The sequence below is a fragment of the Phacochoerus africanus genome, chromosome 1, assembly GCF_016906955.1.
Source record: "Phacochoerus africanus isolate WHEZ1 chromosome 1, ROS_Pafr_v1, whole genome shotgun sequence".
In the NCBI taxonomy this organism is placed as follows: domain Eukaryota; kingdom Metazoa; phylum Chordata; class Mammalia; order Artiodactyla; family Suidae; genus Phacochoerus; species Phacochoerus africanus.
The window spans coordinates 24,054,157-24,075,045 of record NC_062544.1 but is presented as its reverse complement, the minus strand read 5'-3'; the positions used below and the strand labels follow the sequence as shown (position 1 = coordinate 24,075,045).

Genomic DNA, 20,889 nt, shown 5'->3' with positions numbered 1-20,889 from the left:
GAAGATGAAGGTCTTTGCCTAGAAAATCTGCAAACTCTTGAGATACAGCACCTCTGAGACTCTGCTCAGTCAAAATATGTGATTTGATGCTGCCCTGCTTTGTCTGTTTCTATCTTTCTCCCTGAGTTTTAGGTACTCAATTATTGCCCTTCTTGAAAAACATTCAATGTGCTCTCCCCACGCAACCACCTCAATACAAGGTCCTTTGTAAAATTCGAGTATCTCCTGAGATCTCTCTTGCTAGTTGGCTGCTCAGGAGGGTACCCACTGATTTTAATGGCAGTTTCCATTCCTGTTAGGAAGCCACTGGATAATAACAAGGAATCTCCAGAGAAAGACCTTTACAAAAGCACTTTCAGTGCAATCTAGAAGAAACCAAAGTTCTCTTGACTTCACAAAATCTTTCTCCATGGCTCAAGTTCTTTTGGGAAGGGTGGGTCTGAAAACCATGCCTTCTAAAATATTCCTCCCTTCAAAATGAAAGTAAAATGCTACCTGATTGGCTAAGCAAGCTATCTGTCAAAATCAGGTATTCCCGCCCCATTAAAATACCAAAACACAGCTCCACAGGAGGAGTGGGGTCCAAAGACAGCCTCTTTGTCTGGGTAATAGGCACTGGATGGAGCACAGTGACAGAACCAGGGTGCTCAGAACAGGTAGGTGTCCCAGGGATCCAGTTAGTTCCATATCTAATGGAAATGGTGTGCAGTTGACTTGCTTGAACAAGAGAGAAGGGGCCAAGGAGAGAGGGGGTTTCTCCTCTTAAATTTTTTTTTATTAGAGTATAGTTGACTTTCAATGTTCTTTCAATTTCTGGTGTACAGCAAAGTGACCCAGTCATACATAGATATGCATTCTTCTCCCCTCCCCCATGTTGTCTTCCATCAAGTTCTAACCCAAAAGAATGGACATAGTTTCCTATGCTATAGAGTGGGACCTCATTGCTTATCCATTCTAAATGTCAAAGTCCACATCTATCAACCCCAAACTCCCCATCCATCCCACTCCCTCTACTCTCCTCCTTGGCAAACACAAGTCTGTTCTCTATGGCTGTGAGTCTGTTTCTGTTTTGCAGATAGGTTCACTTGTGCAAATATTTTAGGTTCTACATATAAGTGCTATCACATGGTATTTTATTTCTCTTTCCGACTGACTTCACTTAGTATAAGAATCTCTATTTGCATCCATGTTGCTGCAAATGGCATTATTTTGTCCTTTTTATGGCTGAGTAGTATCCCATTGCATATATGTACCACAGCTTCTTAATCCATTTCTCTGTATTTTCAAATGAGGCTCTGAACTGGAAAGCAATAACCTGAGCTGGCAAACATGAACATCACTCATTGCCATCCATAAATTTGGTTTTAAAAAATGTTATGCAGGGTCATTCTGCTGATGAGGACAAATAGGAATGTTTGCTTAGATCATGTGATCTTGATCCTCATTTGGCTGATCTGCCATATTTGCATTTATTTGGTCTGATCATGGGGCTATTAGTGGTCTCTTAAATATCTCCCTTCTGTTGTTCAGTGTATTTAATGAGTGGATAGTTGTGCTTCCCATCCCATAGTCACCTCTCAGGGTAAAGCACGTGGGTGGAGAGCATCTGCTTCTATCTTAGTGTCATTTAATCCCTCCTACCTCCCTCTAGTCAACTCGCTGGAGCTGTAAACCCACCCCCCACTTGCAAGTTGCCTCTGGAAGTGACCAGACTCATGGCTCCATCAGACTGAGCGATAAAACAGGCATTTTTAATATTTGCTAAACAGGACTGTCGAGAAGGTGAAGTCCTGGCAGGGCTCCCCAGCGCTAACCGCATCGTGTTGTCTCGGGTTAATCATGTACCTAATTTGCCAATTATTGACTTGTGCTCACACAGGATTTTACTTGGCTTGACATATCAGTACCAATCAGTGATGAACTGTCAAGCAAACTTGCTCACTGCCTTAACCACCCAACATTCTCATTTGTATCAAGAGCTTTGGAGATTTCCTTTGATCCCTAGCACTGAAGCCAGGTCAGATAATGATGATTTTTAAGTCTCATCTGTTTTCTTTCTAGAACTGGGGTCAAGCAAACCTGACACAGTTTGTAGAATTTCAAATACTTGGCAAGATGGACTAGGCTTCCTTACACATACCAGTCTCGAATTTGAGTTGATGGGGTGAGAATGGCTTAGATGGACTCTCTCTCTCTTTTCTCCCTAGGTCTTAAAAAATTCAATGCAAGGTATTAAAATGCTGTATTTATTTTTTTAATTTTTTATTACAGTTGATTTACAACATTGTGCCAATTTCTGCTGTACAGCAAAGTGACCCAATGCAATGTTGGGAATGGGTAAAGCATGTGAGGTGGACCATCAATGATCCCAGCAAAGGGAATAATATACATTCCCTTTCTTATATTATCTTCCATATGGTCTATCCCAAGAGACTGGATGAGTTCCTTGCGCTATACAGTAGGACTTCATTGCTTATCCATTCTAAATGTAATAGCTTGCATCTACTACCCCAAATTCCCAGTCCATCCCAATCAGTCTCCACTTCCCCTTGGCAACCACAAGTCTGTTCTCTCTGCCTGTGAGTCTGTTTCTGTTCTGTAGATAGGGTCATGTGTTTCATATTTTAGATTCCACATATAAGTGATATCATATGGTATCTGTCTTTCTCTTTCTCACTTCACTTAGTATGAGAATCTCTAGGTCCATCCATGTTGCTGCAAATAGCATTATTTCATTCTTTTTTATGGCCAAGTAGTATTCATTGTATATATGTACCACATCTTCTTAATCCATTCATCTGTTGATGATGGACATTTAGGTTGTGTGCATGTCGTGGCTACTGTGAATAGTGCTGCTATGACATGTAGGTGCATGTATGTTTTGTTTTGTTTTGCTTTTTAAGGCCATACCCATGGCATACAGAAGTTCCCAAGTTAGGCGTCGAATCAGAGCTACTGCTGCCAGCCCACACCACAGCTGCTGCCCTATGCCACAGTCACAGCAATACTGGATCCGAGCTGCATCTTCGGTCTATACCACAGCTCATGGCAACGCCAGATCCCTGACCCACCAAGTGAGGCCAGGGATTGAACTCGCATCTTCATGGATACTAGTTGGATTCATTTCCACTGAGCCATGACGGGAACTCCTGCATGTATCTTTTTGAATTACAGTTTTGTCTGGATATATGCCCATGAGTGGGATTGGATAATATGGTAATTCTATTTTTAGTTTTCTGAGGAATCTCTGTACTGTATTCCACAGTGGTTGTACCAATTTACATTCCCACCAACAGTGTAGGAGGGCTCCCCTTTCTCCACACTCTCTCTAGCACTTGTTATTTGTAGACTTGTTAATGATGGCTATTCTGACTGGTGTGAAGTGGTACCTCATGGTAGTTTTGATTTGCATTTCTCTAATAAGAAGTGATATTGAGTACAAAATGCTGCATATAAAAGATGATAGAACATCTCCCATTCAAACAGACAAGGATTAAACAGTGATAATACCAGTTCATACAAGAGTTCAAGTAAATAAAATGGGCACTTATACACTGTTGCTGGGGGGTAGCATGTTGGGAGGATAACTGGTATCAACTTACAGAAGGACAACTCAGCAATTCGTATGAAGTTCTTAAGGGTTACTTTCAGGAAAAGAATTAAGGATGTGCTCAAAGACTAGCCAGGATCCTAACATTTTACTGTAAGTCATGAGGGTCTTTCCTTGGTCTATCTGCTGTCCCATGACCCAGTAACATCACAGGACTGTTCTTCCTGCTCCACAAAGTTAGGATGTGACTTGCTTTGGTCCATATGAGAAAGGCTTAAATGATATTTGACACTTTCAAGCAAAGTCTCTGGGGATTGGGGCATGGTTCACCATCTTCTACTTTCCTTCATGATGGGGTACTTGCTATGTTCCCAACAGTGCCCGACACGAGGTTCCATAGGTCTGTGCCCTGGAATGAGGCTGACAGTGAGCAAGTCCAATGTTACTTGAAATGTACATGTGAAGTAGGGTTTTCTAACCTCAGCACTTTTGCCATTTGGGATGGTTAATTCTCTTTTGAGGAGGAGGGTCCTTCTGTGTGTGTTTAGTAGTACCTCCTCTGTTACCACCTGCCAGTGGCAACCTCTTTCCCAGGGGAACAACCCAAAATATTTAAATGTCTTCAGAGTAGGGGCAGAATTGCCCCTGGTTGAGAACCACTGACACAGAGAGTAAACAAACAGCCCCTGTTCTTTTAAGCCACTCAAATGCTGAGGTTGTTGTGGTTTGTTGGTTTATTTTCAACTGCAACTGATATGTTTCATTATAGCAAAAACGCTATATAAATATTTAGCAAAAGGTGACTGCTTCCAATTATGGGTGTTTCTACTTCTTTTTGCTTTTCTGCACTTTTAACAATTTTCTGTAAAGGGGGAGTTTCTGTCGTGGCGCAGAGGAAATGAATCTGACTAGGAACCATGAAGTTGCAGGTCTGATCCCTGGCCTCGATCAGAGGGTTAAGGATCCAGCATTGCTGTGAGCTGTGGTGTAGGTCTCAGACATGGCTCAGATCCCGCGTTGCTGTGGCTGTGGTGTAGGCCGGCAGCTGTAGCTCCGATTTGACCCCTAGCCTGGGAACCTCCATGTGCCTCAGGTGAGGCCCTACAAACTAAAAATAAACAAACAAACAAACAAAAAACCTTTCTGTAATGAAAAAAAATTTGTCCTTTGATAAGAAAATAAAACTAGAAAATTAATTTCACTTTAAAAACCTATATTTACCTAATTGCTTATGGATAGACAGTATTTGCTAAGGCCATGCAGGATTTCTAAGTACAACAAAACATTCACACACCATAGCTTTATATTGTGCTTCTGTTTGCACAGAGTTTTCCCATCCTACCTTGTTGGAGACCACTGAAACCGCTGAACTTTGCAGTAAACAAATTTGGCGCACGTGCAAAAGTACAACCACTAAGAGATAGATCTATTATTACCTGCACCTGATTTTGCTCATTAACCTACCTACTTCCCCAACAAAAGTCACGAGGGCTAAAGCCTAGGCGCCTTTGTTCTGCGGAACAGAGTGCCCCCTGGTCCCCTACTTTCTAGGTGTAAAAGAGTCTTGTGTGTTTTGTTATGCCACACCATCCCTCTTTTAGGATCTCCCATTGCCCTGCAGCGCTGGATGCAGCACCACCTCTGTTGTGGTGGTAATGTGATCAAGGAAAGGTAGACAAGGAAAGCGAGGCTAAGGCACATGTCCAAGGCCACCTGGTTAATATGTCACAGGGCGCCCATCCTCTCTAATTCCAGGACTTTATCCCCTATGCCACGCTGCCTCTGTACCTCTATAGCAAGCCACTTTCAAAAAGGCAACTGGGACAGACTCTGATCCTGGGGAAATTTAAACAGGTAACAAAGGATTCGCCTCTGTATTTAATATCCTTGGAGAGGGATACTAAACCTTGTAGGCACATGGTCAAAAATGATACTCAATAAAATTTAAGCATAGCCATTTCATGCAACGCGGCCAACAGAATTTCATATCCCTCCCCTCCCCGCCACTTCTTTCTCCTTCTCTCCTTTTAGCTCAAATGAGTCACCTTGGCCAGTCTGCCAATCCCCATAGAACTTATGTTCCTTGATAGGATATGCCAATAGGAATGAGAAATTCTATAATGGTTTCAGACAGACTTAGTCATCTACCCCTGTGAGGAGCTAAGCACCATCTCCTCCAGGAAATGTAGCTCATCAAATGGACATGAATGCCCGTAATGACAGCGGACAAACGTGTGAATGTGTAGGGAGTCGTTTCCCCCTCTCTTTCCTTTTTTAGGAAGCGCCCCTGTTTTGTACCTGTTGTATGCATTTCTAAGCATCTGCATGGTGTCTTGCCTACCTGACCCTCTGACAACACACTAAATTCCTGGACTGGCAGCTGGACTGCAGTCCAAGGTGCACCTCAGCCCACGCCTATTCATTCCCCTTCCGGTGAAATGTGAGGGGGCTGTCCCGGAGTGGAGCTATTTTGAGAAGACGATCACTAGAACAATCACCAGCTTGGCAGGAGGTGGACAGTGTTGCACAGCCACAAAAGAAGGAAAGGCACTGTCATTGAGGGTTTGAGTCCTGAATGTCTGAAAAGCAGGGAGACTGGGTAGAGTATCTTTCTGCCTGCTGCCACTATCACTCAGCTTCAGAGAGCTACTTCCTGGACTTGCCATGATTGTTGGCTTTGCTGTGATTCGGATGCTCAGGGCCAAGAGGCATAACGGTGCTTTGGAACAGGGTCAAAAAGGAACGTTTCTTCCCAGCAAAGCTCCTAGCGTCCGAAGGACAGAAAGTCACACTCAGCTATGCCCAGAGGCATGTTCCCACTTACTCAAATAATGCCAATAAGAAGGTTTCACTGCTGTCAATCTTTCATCATACTCCAATGGGAACAGTGGAACCTGAAGGTCAGGGAGACCACCTAACAATTCGCATAACTTTCCAGACCAGCACCCTGCTGCCTGCAGAAGTTACAGAACCACCTCTGGGACTCCTCTTAACGGAATCCCTCTCTTTCTCTTGATGGGAATCTCTTTGAAGAGGAGATGTGACTTTCGTAGCAGGAGTTCTGCTTGGTCAGGAGGTGTGTTAACACATCTCTGGATAATCAGTGCCTAGACCAATAAATGTTCCTCTGGATGGACGGATGGAGGACTGATTGATTACCACTTTACATATTGGTCCCTCAAGCATGGACTGTGTCTGGTAATAAAAAGCTACACAGTCCTTTCTGCTTAAAAAAGCAATAGTCCTCCTAGTCCCTTATATTGATCGTTTCAGGCTGTAAAGATGGGACTGCAAATAAATTTCATCTCGAGAGTCAACACTGGTCAATTGGTGGTGGCTGCCTTGAGGGTTCTCTTGGAGGTAACAGTGCACCAACTTTAGGGAGGAAAAAAGTGCAGTCATCAATTAGCCATGTCTGCTGTGAACCAAAGACAAAGAAATGGTGGCCTAACTGCTTTGCATTTGCCAATGGGTTTAAAGCTTTAAATTCTTACAATTGAATTTTCCGGATGAATACCTTTCCAACACATTTAAAAAAGTCAGCTTCGACTGGATATAATGAGTGGTTAAGGCTGTTTTTCCCTCCACTGGTGTATTTTCCTAATGTACTTCTTTACATACTTGCTGGATTTGAAAGCAAATGAGGCGGGAAAACACTGCTTGGTTTTCCTTAGGATATACAGTTCTTATTGGAAAAGAACACCAAGCTAGATGAGGGTTAATTTATCCCAGGTGGTATATATAATGAGATCTCTACCAGGAAAAGTTAAAGGAGGGATGAGAAGAAAAACAATGAAATCTATACTACAATCCAATTTTCATTCCCAACACCAGGAGCAATTTCACTTCTACAGTTTGCCAAGCTCTCAAGGAACTGAGTACAGGGAAGAACAGGGAAGCCACGGAAAAATGGTTGCTAAATTTAGGTTAATGTTATATCACTCTTTTCATACAGAGTGGGATGTCTCCCAGTGATGTTTTAACAAATTAATCCAATAACCAGGATCCCTGAACAAAAAAGTACCCAAGGATTAACCTTAAGGTCAAGTAAAGCTGAATTCAACAGATAGAGATGTAACCATTTTATTTATTTATTTTTTTTGAGAAACAATTCACATAACATGTATGACCATTTCATAAGCTGGTCATTTTTAGTACATTCACTATTGTGCAACCAACACAGCTATCTAATTTCAGAGCATCTGTATCACCCCCAAAAGAAACTCCATACTTATTAGCAGTCAGTTCTAATGCCCTCCTCTCTTACCCCTGGAAATCACTAATCTTTTTGTTTCTATGGATTTGCCTATTCTTTATACTATATATGGACTCATACAATATATGGCCTTTCATACCTGGCTTCTTTGACTTGGCATAATATTTTCAAGATGCATCCATGTTATAGCACAGAACAATATTTCCTTCCCTTTTATGTTTGAATAATATTCCATTGTATGGATAGGTCATATTTTGTTTCTCTGTTTATCAGTTGACAGACATTTGGGTTGTTTCTGCTTTTGGGCTGCTATGAATAATGCTGCAACAAATATTTGTGCATATTTTTTAATGAGAAATAAAATTTTCAGTTCTCTGTAGGAATACACCTGGTAGCAGAATTGCTGAATCATACTATAATTCTTTAACTTTTTTGAAGAACTACTGACCTCTTTTCCACAGTGGCTGCTCCATTTTACATTCCCACAAACCATGTATGAGGGTTCCAATTTTCCCACATCTCTGCCAACATTTGCTATTATCCATCCTTTATTTACAGCCATCCTAATGGGTATAAAGCAGTATTTTAAAAAAAAGCCTTGGCTATATCAAGCATGGTCATACCTGGGCATGAGATGGTGGAAGTCCTCTTCTTATGTAGACACCGAACAGAGCGTCCTTCCCAAGGGAGATGTTGAACTTTAAGAACTGGGGTTGACTGATGTGAATCTGTGATCTCCAAAACACGCCTGGTGGGACTTCTTGGGTCACCCGCCGACCCACTTCTGCTTCGCCACTGTCTATGCTACTGTTCTTCAAGGACCAGGGCACTGGAAGACAGGAATCAACATCAAGTCCCATGACACTTGTCTACATTAGCCGGCTCTACATTCCTCTTTGATTATATCTCAGAATTTAAAACAAATATGAAAATGAAACTTGTGGCAAATGTCTCTTCAAGGCAGAGCTTAAAGGTTTAGATTGATTGATTGATTGATTTTTCTTTCTTTTTTAGGGCAGCACATGTGGCGTTTGGAAGCTCCCAGGCTAGGGGTGGAATCGGAGCTGCAGCTGCCAGTCTATGCTACAGCCATGGAAATGAGGGATCCAAGCCGATCCTGCGACCTATGCCATAGCTCGAGGCAACCTCGGATCCTTAACCCACCGAGTGAGGCCAGGGATCAAACCAGCATCCTCATGGATACTAGCTGGGTTCATAACCCACTAAGCCACAATGGGAACTCCCCAAACATTTAGGTTTTAAATAACAAACCTATAAACTCATACCCTAGGGCATCTGAAATACTGGCACAATGCTTTCTAAAACTTCTGTGATTGCTCTTTTTTGAGCAACTGTCATAAGAGCTGGAGTCTGGTAAGTACACGTAAAGCTTCCAATAAGCCCAAATGTGATTGGGATGCAAAGTGATCAGCAGGGGAGGGAAGAGTGATATTAACTTGGCACCAAGTTTAATTCTTGCATCCTTTAATTATTCTTTCCAGCCACAAACAAATCCAATATACTCTGACATTCTCATAAATTAAAAAAAAGGTAGAAGTGAACAAAAATCAGTCCAAAGTAAATAAAATAACTCAACAGAAAATGCTAACTTGCTCTGAGGCTGACCGCATATGGGGTGCAACCCCTTCCTTGCTAGAGGGAGGGGCTTGAGAACCACGTGGAAACCATACTCCTCTCATGGTGACACTGGTGCATTTCTGTTGCATTATTTGAAATTGCTTATATAGAAACCATCGGTTGTCTACACTCAGCATCCTTCAGAACTTTAATAACAGGAGTTCCAGTAATTCCTATTTTAAAAGAGGATTTTTTAATAACAACGAACCAGCCAGTGTCTCCAATACTTTTGAGGGTGGTTTCCCTTAGGAATACAGAATTAAGAAAAAGGTGGGAGTTAACTTGTACTTGCCCAAGAAAAGCAAGTTAATTGATCTCTCAGAGCCTCATTATTCTTCTCTTTGAAATGGGAATAAAACCTTGTGGGAAGCTAGTTTTACATAGTTCACTGGTGATTCCTTCAAATGGATTCTGAACTTGAAAGAAAATATAGAATTACCATCTCCTATCATCTCCAGAACTTCTAAACTAGTTAAAACCAAATACTAGACAGAATCCAAGACATTTTGGTTTTGAGGGTATTTTCACTTTTCAGCGGATCACTTTGGTGGCTTTGCAGATCTGAAAACTTCTTCAGCCTTTTGGGCAAAGTATGAAAACCAAGTTTCTTCCTGCATCCTGTAAGACAGACTCTTGGATATATTTAAGCGTATTTGGCCACAACCCACTGCAAAAGCTTTGGCTGGTCAGGAGTGGTCAGAAGATTGCTCAGGACTGGCATGATAAAAGTCAGTGACACTTTCTGACATAGTCCACCTGGCTCTGTTCCTATCTGGCTACTGCATCAAGACTCATCGATGACCCTGGTGCCAGTTTCTCCACCCATAAAATGGAGAGGTGACATTCTTGGATCCCTAAAGGTTTTCCTTATCTAAATTATAAAAGAAAACCACAGAGTGACTTGAGAGGGTAAAGTTCTTCCCCTCCCCCTTTATTTAGCTCAATAGTGGATCAAATATGACAATAACAGGGGCTTAAAGTAAAGTAGAAAACACCCTGGTTTGGGCCTTAAGAAGAAGTCCTTGTCTTCTAAAATGGGGAATGGGTCCTAGGGGAAGTCTGGATGCTCCCAACACAAAACATTGTTCAGAAGAAAAGAAACTGGTAAGCCTTATGTGGTTTAGCTCTTCAGATGGGGGCTAGATGGTTTGTTCCTCGAACATTTTTATGTTGTCTAATGGGCATGAGATATTTTCCTGTAGGAGAGGACCACTGCATAGCACCTAAGAACTGAAACTCTGCTCTGGTTCAAATCCCAGCTTTGGTACTTGCTAAGTGTAACCATTCTCTGTGTCTCAGTTCCTCCATCTGTATAATTGGGACACTATTATTATTTATTTCATTAAGGCTGTTGAGAATTTAATGAGTTACTCCATGCAAAGCTCCTAGAGTAATTTTTGGCACAAAATAAGCATTAAATAAAAATTAGCCATCATGATTATCATTATAAGTAAGGCTCTAAGCCTAAATAGAGTGTTTATTTTACTGAAATAATGATATGTCCAGGGGGAACCACCTGTTATCACCAGTTGAACAGAAGCTCTGATTGTTACAAATTAAGAACTAATTTGTACTTAAAAATGCTGCTTTGGACAGGCTCCCCTCCTCCCAAATTAAGGCCTTTTGGAGGAAAGGATGTCATAAAAAGGATGCAGTAAGGAAGAGATGGGGGGGGGAACCTTGGGGAAGAATTTAGGATCCTCTGATAGAGACCAAAAGTAACCCCAGCAATCACGGTGTGGCAACAAGTTAAAGACATGCATTAAAAATAAAAAAGAACTTTAAAGAAATTATTCATCTTTAAACTTATTAAAATGGGCTTTCGTTCATGTCTGTTGGGCTTTCGGGGGTTGGTGGGTTAATGACAGGATATGAAAAAGAATCAGGAAATCAGCACCCACGAGCCTGCTAATCTGCTGTTGAAACTTAAATGGATTTTGATAATGTCAAACCAAATGAGGACACCAGACGTGGCAGAGGAAGCCAGTTTCCAGAGAGCGGCTGCTCTGGAGTGATACAGACAGAGTCTCAAGGGTTTGGTTCTTAGAGTAGTGGGATTCCCTTTTTTTATTAAACCCCATCTTTAGGACACAGACATCAGTAAATTGGTATCTACCACCAGTCGGTAAGGCCACCTTCTCAGTAGTCACATTCCCCCCCGCCCCCGGGGGGTTCAGATGCTCCCCTCCTTCACGTCCCATCTACCAAAGGAAGCAGTGTGCCTGAGGGCTGAAGCACAGGTTTTGCAGCCAAACAGAACTGGATTCAAATCCTGACTCTGGTTCTTCCCTGTGCTGTGTGATCTTCAGCAATTTGCTTAACCTCTCTGGGCCTTCATTATCTTTTTGTTAAAATGCAAACAATGACAGAAACTATCTCACAGGGTGGGGGTGACAAATGGAAGTACACAAAGAGGGCCTTAATACAGTGCCTGGCACAGAGTACTTGTAAGATAAATGATATTTGCACTGAATTAAATAAAATTAAAAACTATAAGGGAAAGCATCTGGCTGTCTTTTCACAGTAAATGATTTTCAAAAAGAAATAGATTGTGTGAATATGTGATATGTATGTATAATTTATATATATGCATAGGTGCATATATGTATATACATACTTATCTATCCATCCATCCATTCATCCATCCGTCCAGCCAGCCAGCCAGCCATCCTTCTATAGAGAGAGGGGAGTCTAATTCTTTGGGAATAGACTGGACTACAGGAACAAGCTTAAAATTGGGAGTTGGGATCTGTTTCCACTGCTCATCTTTGGTGGGACCTTCTAGAAGCCAGTTTGGTTATTTTACTGATTAGCTTACTTTAATGATAAACCTACTTTATTGAGTAACACTGAAATTAAGATCCAGTCAATTGTACCTTTATATGGAAGCTCTTTGTCCTTTACACCCTGCCTCCTCCTAGATAAATAGTTTCTTGCTCTCAGTTTCCATAGCATTTACACATAACTCTACTGCAGCACCACTGTTAGGTACCATGTTGATTTTGCTCGCTTCCCTGTCTCTCTTAGACACTGTGCTCCCTGAGGTCAGGCAGGGCTGTAAATTCATCTCTGTGTTCTCCATGGTTTGCACCTGGCAATTCATGGGTAATCAATAAATGCATGTTAAACTGAATCAAACTTTACCTCCCCATCTGATGGGGTATTGTAACACAATCTGTGTGACTACTGGGTGAAATGAGAGAGTTAAGGAAGACTTACTATGAAACGCTGCACGTAAAAGGACTTTTCTTTTTTAATCCCCTTTTGAGAGCTCGATGGAGAAATTTATTATCTAAAGAAAACTTCCTTATGAATCCTTTGGAAAAGTCACAAGTCAGCTTTTATCTTTTGTATAAAATGTTATAAACAAAATACAACTCAGGGCAGCTGGAGTCTAGCAGATAGGTCCTTGTGTTAGTTAAGGGTCCAAATCCTGATGGTTTATGACTCTGAACATTTTGCAGAAAGAACAGGCTTATAAATGAACTATTCTGTTGAACTCCCATCCTTGCTTCTAAGCAGCTGGCTAGTTTCAGGCAGGTCACCTTTCCAGGTCTCACTCTCCTGATCTACGTAAGAGTGGTTTGGACCCAAAGATGTCTTAAGGGGCATTCTGCCCTAGACTACTGTGGTCTACAGAGCTTGCCAGGAGGGTCATCTTTGGGTTTGTGCTACCAATACCTGTGAGTGGTGACTGAAGGCGGAGGGGTTATTAGAAAGTTAAGGTGACATCACTTTTTTTTTTTTGGCTGCAGCCAGGGCATGCATAAGTTCACGGGCCAGAGACTGAACCTGCCTCACAGCAGTGACAACGCCAGATCCTTCACTCACTAAGCCACCAGGGAACTCCCAAGGTAAAGTTACTTTTAATAAACTAGTGATGACTTTCAAATGAAACTTTCTAGATATGCAACGGAATTATATTTTTGTAAAGAGAGGGTTCTACTTTTCCCTATATATATAATATATATACTTTCATATATATAATTTCCATTCTGAAATAATTTTGGATTCACAGAAAAATGTCAAAAAATGGCACAAAGATTCCTACATATCCTTCACCCAGATTTCATAACTATTATACACACTTGCTCTCTTCCTCTCTCTATATATTAAATAATTTTTTTCTGAAACATTGAGAATTAAGTTACAAACAGATTGCTCCTTCACCTCTAAATACTTCCCTGTATTTCTCCTAAAAAGAAGGCCATTCTTTTTCAGAACCACAGCAGAGTGACCAAAACCAGAAAATTAACCTTGATACAATGCTACATCTAATTTATAGGTCTTATTCAAAGTTGCCAATTGTTACAAAAGATTTTGTAACAAAAGTTACAAAGAAAATACTTTTTCTACATACTCAAAAATATATTTAAAATGAGTGTGCACAATCTTTGCAATTTGAAAAAGAAAAAAAAAGGCAAATATTGCTTCCAAAGAGATAAAGGGCAAAGGTGGCCTCTGCAAACTGCTGTAGCTGGATGGAGAACCACCTCAGTGACTCTGTCCCTGGAAGTCAAATCCCTGGGCTGGTGTCAAGAAGTGAAGGTCTGTGCTACTCTTGACGGTCAAAGAGGCCAGCGGCCTGAAGCAGGCTCTCAGTCTCACAAACAAGGACTTGAACTTGGGCTCCTGGAGCCATACCAGCTGTTCTAGGACTGCAAACATGGCAAATCCCTAAGAGAATACCATCAAGAGAAATGAAAGAAGGAAACAAAGTGATTTTACCTTAACTTCCAAGATGGGTGCCCTCAGCCTAAGAAGTTCTGAGATCTCAGGAGGTGATGCTGTCTGTGGAGCTGAATCCCCGCTCTGACAACTAGCTGTGTGCCTTCCGGGTAATCACTCCCTCTCTCTGAGTCTGTCTATACCTCTGCATAATGGGTTTGCTTCTGAGGACTAACAAGGGTAACGTATGCCTTACTCACCTTGTAGGCACTTCTACATTCTTCTATCTTGTTGTTGTGCTATCTCAAAACAGCTGCAATTATTTATCCCAGACTCGGAGGATAAATTTGTGATGGTCTAGTTTAAGATATAAGCTGCCTAGTACAGGCGCAATTAACTACAGAGGGCTTAAGGCTGGCATGGGCCTTCATGAGACAGGCATTTTCCAGAGCTGCTGAAAGCAATATACAATGAGTGGCCAATATGTCTGCAGCCCTGGGGGTTAACTACCTATCACATGAATTGAAGTGCTATAGAAAAGCAAAGTCAAGTTTTGTTTTTTAGGGCCATAACCGTGGCATATGGAAGTTCCCAGGCTAGGGGGTTCCATTCAGAGCTGCAGCTACTGGCCTAGGCCACAGCCATAGCAACACCAGATCCAAGGTGCATCTGTGAGCTCTACTGCAGCTGCGGCAATGCCGGATCCTTAACCCACTGAGTGAGGCCAGGGATCAAACCTGCATCCTCATAGATACTAGTTGGGATCTTAGCCCATGGAGCCACAGCGGGAACTCCAAAGTCAAGTTTATTTGCTCCAAATGCCAGGTGTTGAGATGTGGGCTCTAGCTGCTTCCCAGGTGGGCAACTAAAAAGCGGCCATGTATTGAGGTAACAATGATTCACGAGTGTCCCAGGCAATGTGAGGTGGGTCATTAGCTTATATTTTCATACAACAATTAGTTATCAAACATCGACTGTAGTGCTAGGTAATCAGTGGTCAGCATCCAAGCTGGGGTGTAGGTCATATTGCCATTATCCATGACCTATTATCCAGGCAGCCTGTAAACACAGTGCCAAGGACATGGTTTGCGCTTTAACTGGCAGCATCAAGAACAGAGGAGTTAAACAGCCATTCTGTAATCATTCTGTGAGAGTCTGGCCACCACCCTTGGGCTCTAGGTAATGACTGAGCGTGTTGTCCCAGCAAGCAGGATAGAGTCTAGCCTCCATCTCCCAAAGCTGCAGCTTCAATATCAAACTTTTTTCTATCTATGAGCTGCACAGCTAGATGCCCATTTTGCCCTAAGAAGCAGAGGCTTAAGACACATTGGTTCTGGCTGGTTCATCTCCAGCTTAAAGATGAGATTTCTGGGATTTTAGAGGCAACACTCTAATGATCAATTTTACAGGATAGTCTGCCTCTATAACTCCACGGAAGATTGCTCATGGAAATGTGAAGCGATTGCCTACTTCAGAAACATGGACCTAAAATTCCAACCCGTTAAATAAGATGGATGTTGAGCAAAACGACAGCCTTCCATAGCCATATTAGAAGCTAATCATTTCAGAAAATGTTGCCATAATTCATTTATGGAAACAGCAAGACTATTCCCCAAACAAGTGATAAAGGGAATGGACTCAGAGTCATACCAGGGAAATGAAGCCTCATATTAATACTTCCTAAACTTCAACGGAACTCTGGAGGCACCTTGGCATAAATTTGCCTTGCAGATTATTCTGCCTCACATATTTTTATCTATTGCAAATAAAGCTGAATTCAGAATATTGCTTCAGTCATTACACCTCGTTTCCATTTATTTGGGAATCAGGACAACCATCTGCAGGTTCTGTTTAACTAAGAGATAAACGAAAAGATTCTCCTAAGGATGTCGGATTCGCCAGAGCTCCTCTGAGTCAGCAGCAGCCCAGCAGCCTTCATGCTGTTGCTGGCTGGCTGTTCTTTGGGAATAGACTTCCATCCCGAGTGTCCACTGCTCCTGTGAGGGTATTCACAACATCCCACGGCAGCAACAATTTTTATGAAATCCTTCAGCATTAGGAACGACATGTGGCCTTTACATTTCTTGAAGCCTCAATTTTGTCATCTTAGATAAAAATGGCCAACTCTTTGCCACTCAGAGTGTTAACAGACATTTATACACCTGACAGGTCAGGAGAACATGCTTCTGTATTAATATGTAGTTCAGTGTATTAGTAGCATCTACAGCAGCTTAAGTTTATTGAGTGCTTACTACTCACCAGGTAATCTGATTCTGTTATGATTTTTTGCTGTTTTTCAGACAAGAGGACCACAGAAGTACAGTGACTTGCTTAAAGTCACACATCCCTGCCCCCTCCCCCCACATTTTTTGGCCATATCTGCAGCATGCAGAAGTTCCTGGTCCAGGAATCGAACATGGGCCACGGCAGTGGAAACACCGAATCCTTAACCCATGGAGCCACCAGGGAACTCCCAAGGTCATATAGCTCTTAAGTGGTGGCTCTGGGATCCGAAGCCAAGTCTGACCAATTCTGAAACCCACATAACTATTATGCTGACTGCATCTCAGACCCTGGGCTAAGTGCTAGAGGTACAAAGAGATGAGTACCCAAGCACATAGCAGAGGCCAAGCTATGGGTGTGAGGTGTCTCTGAAAGAAGTGGGCCAAGGCAAATGCAGCGAGGATGGAGATGGGATCTCATTATGAATAGCCATGTCAAGCCACAATGATGCCATGTAAAATGGAACGTATGCAACTTAGGATGGGGTGTGGGTGGCGATCAGAAACTGAAATCCACCGTGTGGAGCATTTCCATGGAACCCATCTGTAATGATGGTAGAATAGCATGGCTTCCAAAATGAGGGGAGTTGTTGCATTGGTATGTAGGCTGTTGGCGTATTTGCCACTAGATGTACAGTATTGTAATGACTGGTTCAAACATAATGGCCCCTTGTCCTTCTGGGAACTTCACCGACTTTGCAAAAGCCCCATGTCAGGATGTGATCATTTTGAAACCCTGGGCTACATTCATTGAGAGGCTGACGGGAGCCAGAGGAAGAATTACCAACCTCCCTGCTAATCTGGCTCCTACTACCATACATTAAGCCAACTAGTAAAAATCATTATGAAGTTTTTGCTGAAAGGGCAAGTGTAGAAAAACATGTTTCTAAACAGAATAACAGTCTTTGCCATTTTTTTCCAACTTGCATACCATCTGGAAATTCTGATTTTTTTTTTTTCAAAGGGTAGGGAAAAAAAAATGTGCTCCAGGCACAAATAAATGTTTACAGCTGAGTTATAAACCGAGAATGGTGGGGCTTAAAACAGACAGGCTGGCAGTGATGGAACTCAAGCTGCAGTGAGACAAATAATGCTGTGAGGAGCTGGCCCAGCTTGCTTTTGCATGCTGGCCCTTTGGATGGGAAGTCCTGCCTCCCACCGACCTCATCAAGTACATCGTTGGGAAAAAGTCTCCACTTGGGTTTGTCCTAATTCTCAGAAGGTAAAGGAGAAAGATGAAGTGGCGGGATTGTCTACCTTGACATTCTGAAGGCAGCTTTCACCTGTGGAAAATACAGTGCCTCATAAGAAGTGGCAGCCCGTGGAGGCTTGTTAAATGGACCGACTGGGAGATGTTATGATGATGTCAGGAACAACAGCGAATATTCATGGATCTTTTATTAAGTGCCTGATACCACACACCATGTTCTATAACCATCACCTCTGTTGTGCTGGACAGCAAGCTTATGAGGGGGTACCATTTTACAGATGATGAATCAGAGGCTGAGGGGAGGGGGCACAAATGACCTGCTTATATGCACACAGCTGCTAAGTGATAGAGCTGGTGTTTGTATCAGGCCAGACCAACCCTGGAGCCCTATATTACGGAGCACCTATCAATGCAAAGTTATCAAGAATATATTATACCCAACTCTTGGTCAAGGAGGAAAAACTGATATATTGGGAGTTGGGTCTTTCTCCCTAGTCTCCTGTGGTACAGGTAAGTCCAAAGAAAGGAGAAATGGGTCTGTGCATGTTTTAGTGCAGTCATCCAACTTTTCCTGTAAAGGGCCAGGCAGTCAATATTTTAGACACTGGGGGGCATCTAGTCTCAGCTGGAACCTACTCAACTCCACTGGACTAGCCCCAAAGCAGTCATGTACAATGAATGAGGTGACCGTGCTCCAATACAACTTTCTTTGCAAAAACAGATGGCTGGCCAGATTTGATCCACAAGATGTAGTGTGCTGACCGCAGATCCAGAGGACACCTTGAATATCAAACGAGTGCTAGGTTTTGAGAATGATCCATAGAATTCCACAGGGGAGTTTCTCTTTCCTTGAGATCAGGGCACAAATTGGCTACATATGGTGTGCCCTTTAAAAGTTCTTGTAGACTTTGCCTCTGGGTCTAGCCAATCAAACTGGATTCCCTTATGTTATCTGACCAGGTCAGAACATTGTATCGAATCTTCATTCTGGAGGCTCCTCTAATCCCAGATCTATAGAAAAAGTGCTCCGTGCTCTTGTAATGAAGATGTATGAGTTCATTCCTTTTAACATAGAAATACACTTCAGATGGTGAGTGATCCTGGCAGTCTGTGGGCTCCCTTTTCTTGATGTGAAATCCTACATCTGAATCAACCACATTAAGGATTCATTGAAAGAGAGGATGGAGGAAAAAATAAACCGTGAACGACAAATGAAAAAGGGGAGACAAAGCCCAAAGAACATACATTCTCCCAACTAATTAATCAAGTGCTTTGTTTCCACTAACATATCAGAGCGTGTAGCTGGCCTGTCTATTAGACTCCTTTCCAAATCTGAGCAATGTAAACACTCCTAAAGACCAGGTAATGCAATCTCTATTGATGTGCCATCTTAGATGGGACTCGCATGCCTGTGTTTTGCTTACATTTTAATTTGCGTCTGCTGGATACTTACTCAGTAATTGCTTAATAAGATTAACCTCCCTGGCAATGCGTGGTGTATCTTGATTAAAACATTATCAGAGTGAAGGATTATCGTACAGCACACAAAAAATGGAGGGGGTGTTATTTAATTAACTTATTGCCAATATATCTTGATTGTCTCTTTGAAACACTGGAAAAGTCGTCGATTGGAATTGATTCAGGTTATCTAAATGTATAAAACTTGGGAGTGGGAAGAAGGTGGGTCACTGTGTAAAGAGGTTCAAAACTATGGTCACTTTCTTTCCAAACAAGTTAGGCAGGTGTGTGAAAACGAAACTTTCTCAAGGTTATTTTTCAAACCCAACTTCACAGCCCCTTAAGAAGAGATCTGTGGTCTTCAGTGACAGAAAGACTACTGCTTTGGTGTTGAGAGAAGGTGTTCTGCGTTTTATTCCAACTTTAAGCAATGTTAAATGCTCAGACTTTTCTCCCAAGCGTCCTCCTGACAAAATGCACTGGACAATGATTTGGCCACCCCTTTTCTGTCTCAGAACTCGTTTTGGAAAATATTCTCTTGTGTGTGTGCCATTATAGGACTCCCGCAACATTTTCAAAAGTATGTTGCATGTGAAGGGGAAAATTCCTGTCTTTCCAAAGATGCCACGGAAAATGTTTCTTCGCTGATACAGAGACACCACACTCTTAGTTAGGACATGTTCTCTTCAGGGACTCTTCTCTGCTGGTAGGGGTTGGAAGTGAACCTTAATGACAAGGGGGAGGAGCAGCTGACCTTGATTTATGGAAGTTATTCCTAATCAGTGATTTCCTTTTGGGAGGAACACTATTTAAAAGGTGCTTGTGAATAACCTCAGTGTGTATATAGACATAAAATATATCCCTGTGCAAAAAAAAAAAATGCATATTCACTTTCAAATGTGTCTTCTGCGTTCTTTTCAAAGCATGGGGTGCTGATCTGGAGATTAAAGGACATTTGTGCATCACAGAACAGAGCCCCTTAAAGCAGTGTTTCTCAAAGGGCAGTACCGTGGACATTTTAGATGGGGTATTTCTTCATTGCAGGGGACCCTCTGTGCCTTGTAGGATGTGAAGCTGCCATTCAGCTTCTACCTACTAAGTGCCAGTTGTACCTCTTTAAAATGTGACAATCACCAAAGGCTTCGGTCACTGCCAGGTACCCCCGCTGAGAACCATGGTAGTAAAGGCAACTCAAGTTACGCTGACGGCTGGTGTTGAGTCCTAGAGGTGATCAGACTGCAAATCTGAGGCTAAGAGAGCTGGCGCCTGGCTTTGGGGTCAGTTAAGGCAAAATGTACTTTTCATTTTCAGGTCTAGTTTGAGTCACCTGATAATGGACCGCATATAATTTCATCCTCAGATAAAACTTCTTCATGCTTACTTACAGGTAATTTAGTGTTAGGATTAGGATAGATGAGGAGAGCGACTCTTAAAGACTGGATCATAAGATGGAAAAAGTCACACTTGAAGCATTAGGATGGCTCTGGAGAGAATAATTTAAGCAACATTAGCATCTCAGGGATGACTAATGTACACCTCTAAGCGAAGACGACTCTCGACTCTTTGCTGTGGAAATGGCCTGATTTAGGAAAACCGCAACAGCTTGCCCAAAGATGCACAAGGCACAGATCGGAGTTCAAATTTGTACCTGCCCACTTGTTTGATTTGGGGTTAGTTTCTAAAACATCCTGAGCTTGAGTTTCTCCAAGATAATTTTTCTCCCTTTGCAGTTACTGAAGGTACACAATATTAAACCTGGCACACAATAGGTGCTTAATAAATGTTTCTCTTTCTATCATAGAAATATCCCTGTGGGGTATTGAACCGCCCAGTGTGCTCAGAGGCAGAGTGAAAAATTCTCTTCATA

At 42.2% G+C, this 20,889-nt stretch overlaps 1 protein-coding gene across 1 annotated transcript in view; it reads right to left on the bottom strand.

Annotated features, from left to right (window-relative positions):
- Positions 1 to 20,889, bottom strand: part of LOC125129111 (teneurin-2) — a 527,939-nt gene that overhangs the window by 216,284 nt on the left and 290,766 nt on the right. Inside the window, exon 6 of the mRNA XM_047783492.1 lies at positions 8,390 to 8,595. Within this exon, the coding sequence (XP_047639448.1) occupies positions 8,390 to 8,595 (206 nt within the window). The remainder of the gene's footprint in view (positions 1 to 8,389; positions 8,596 to 20,889) is intronic.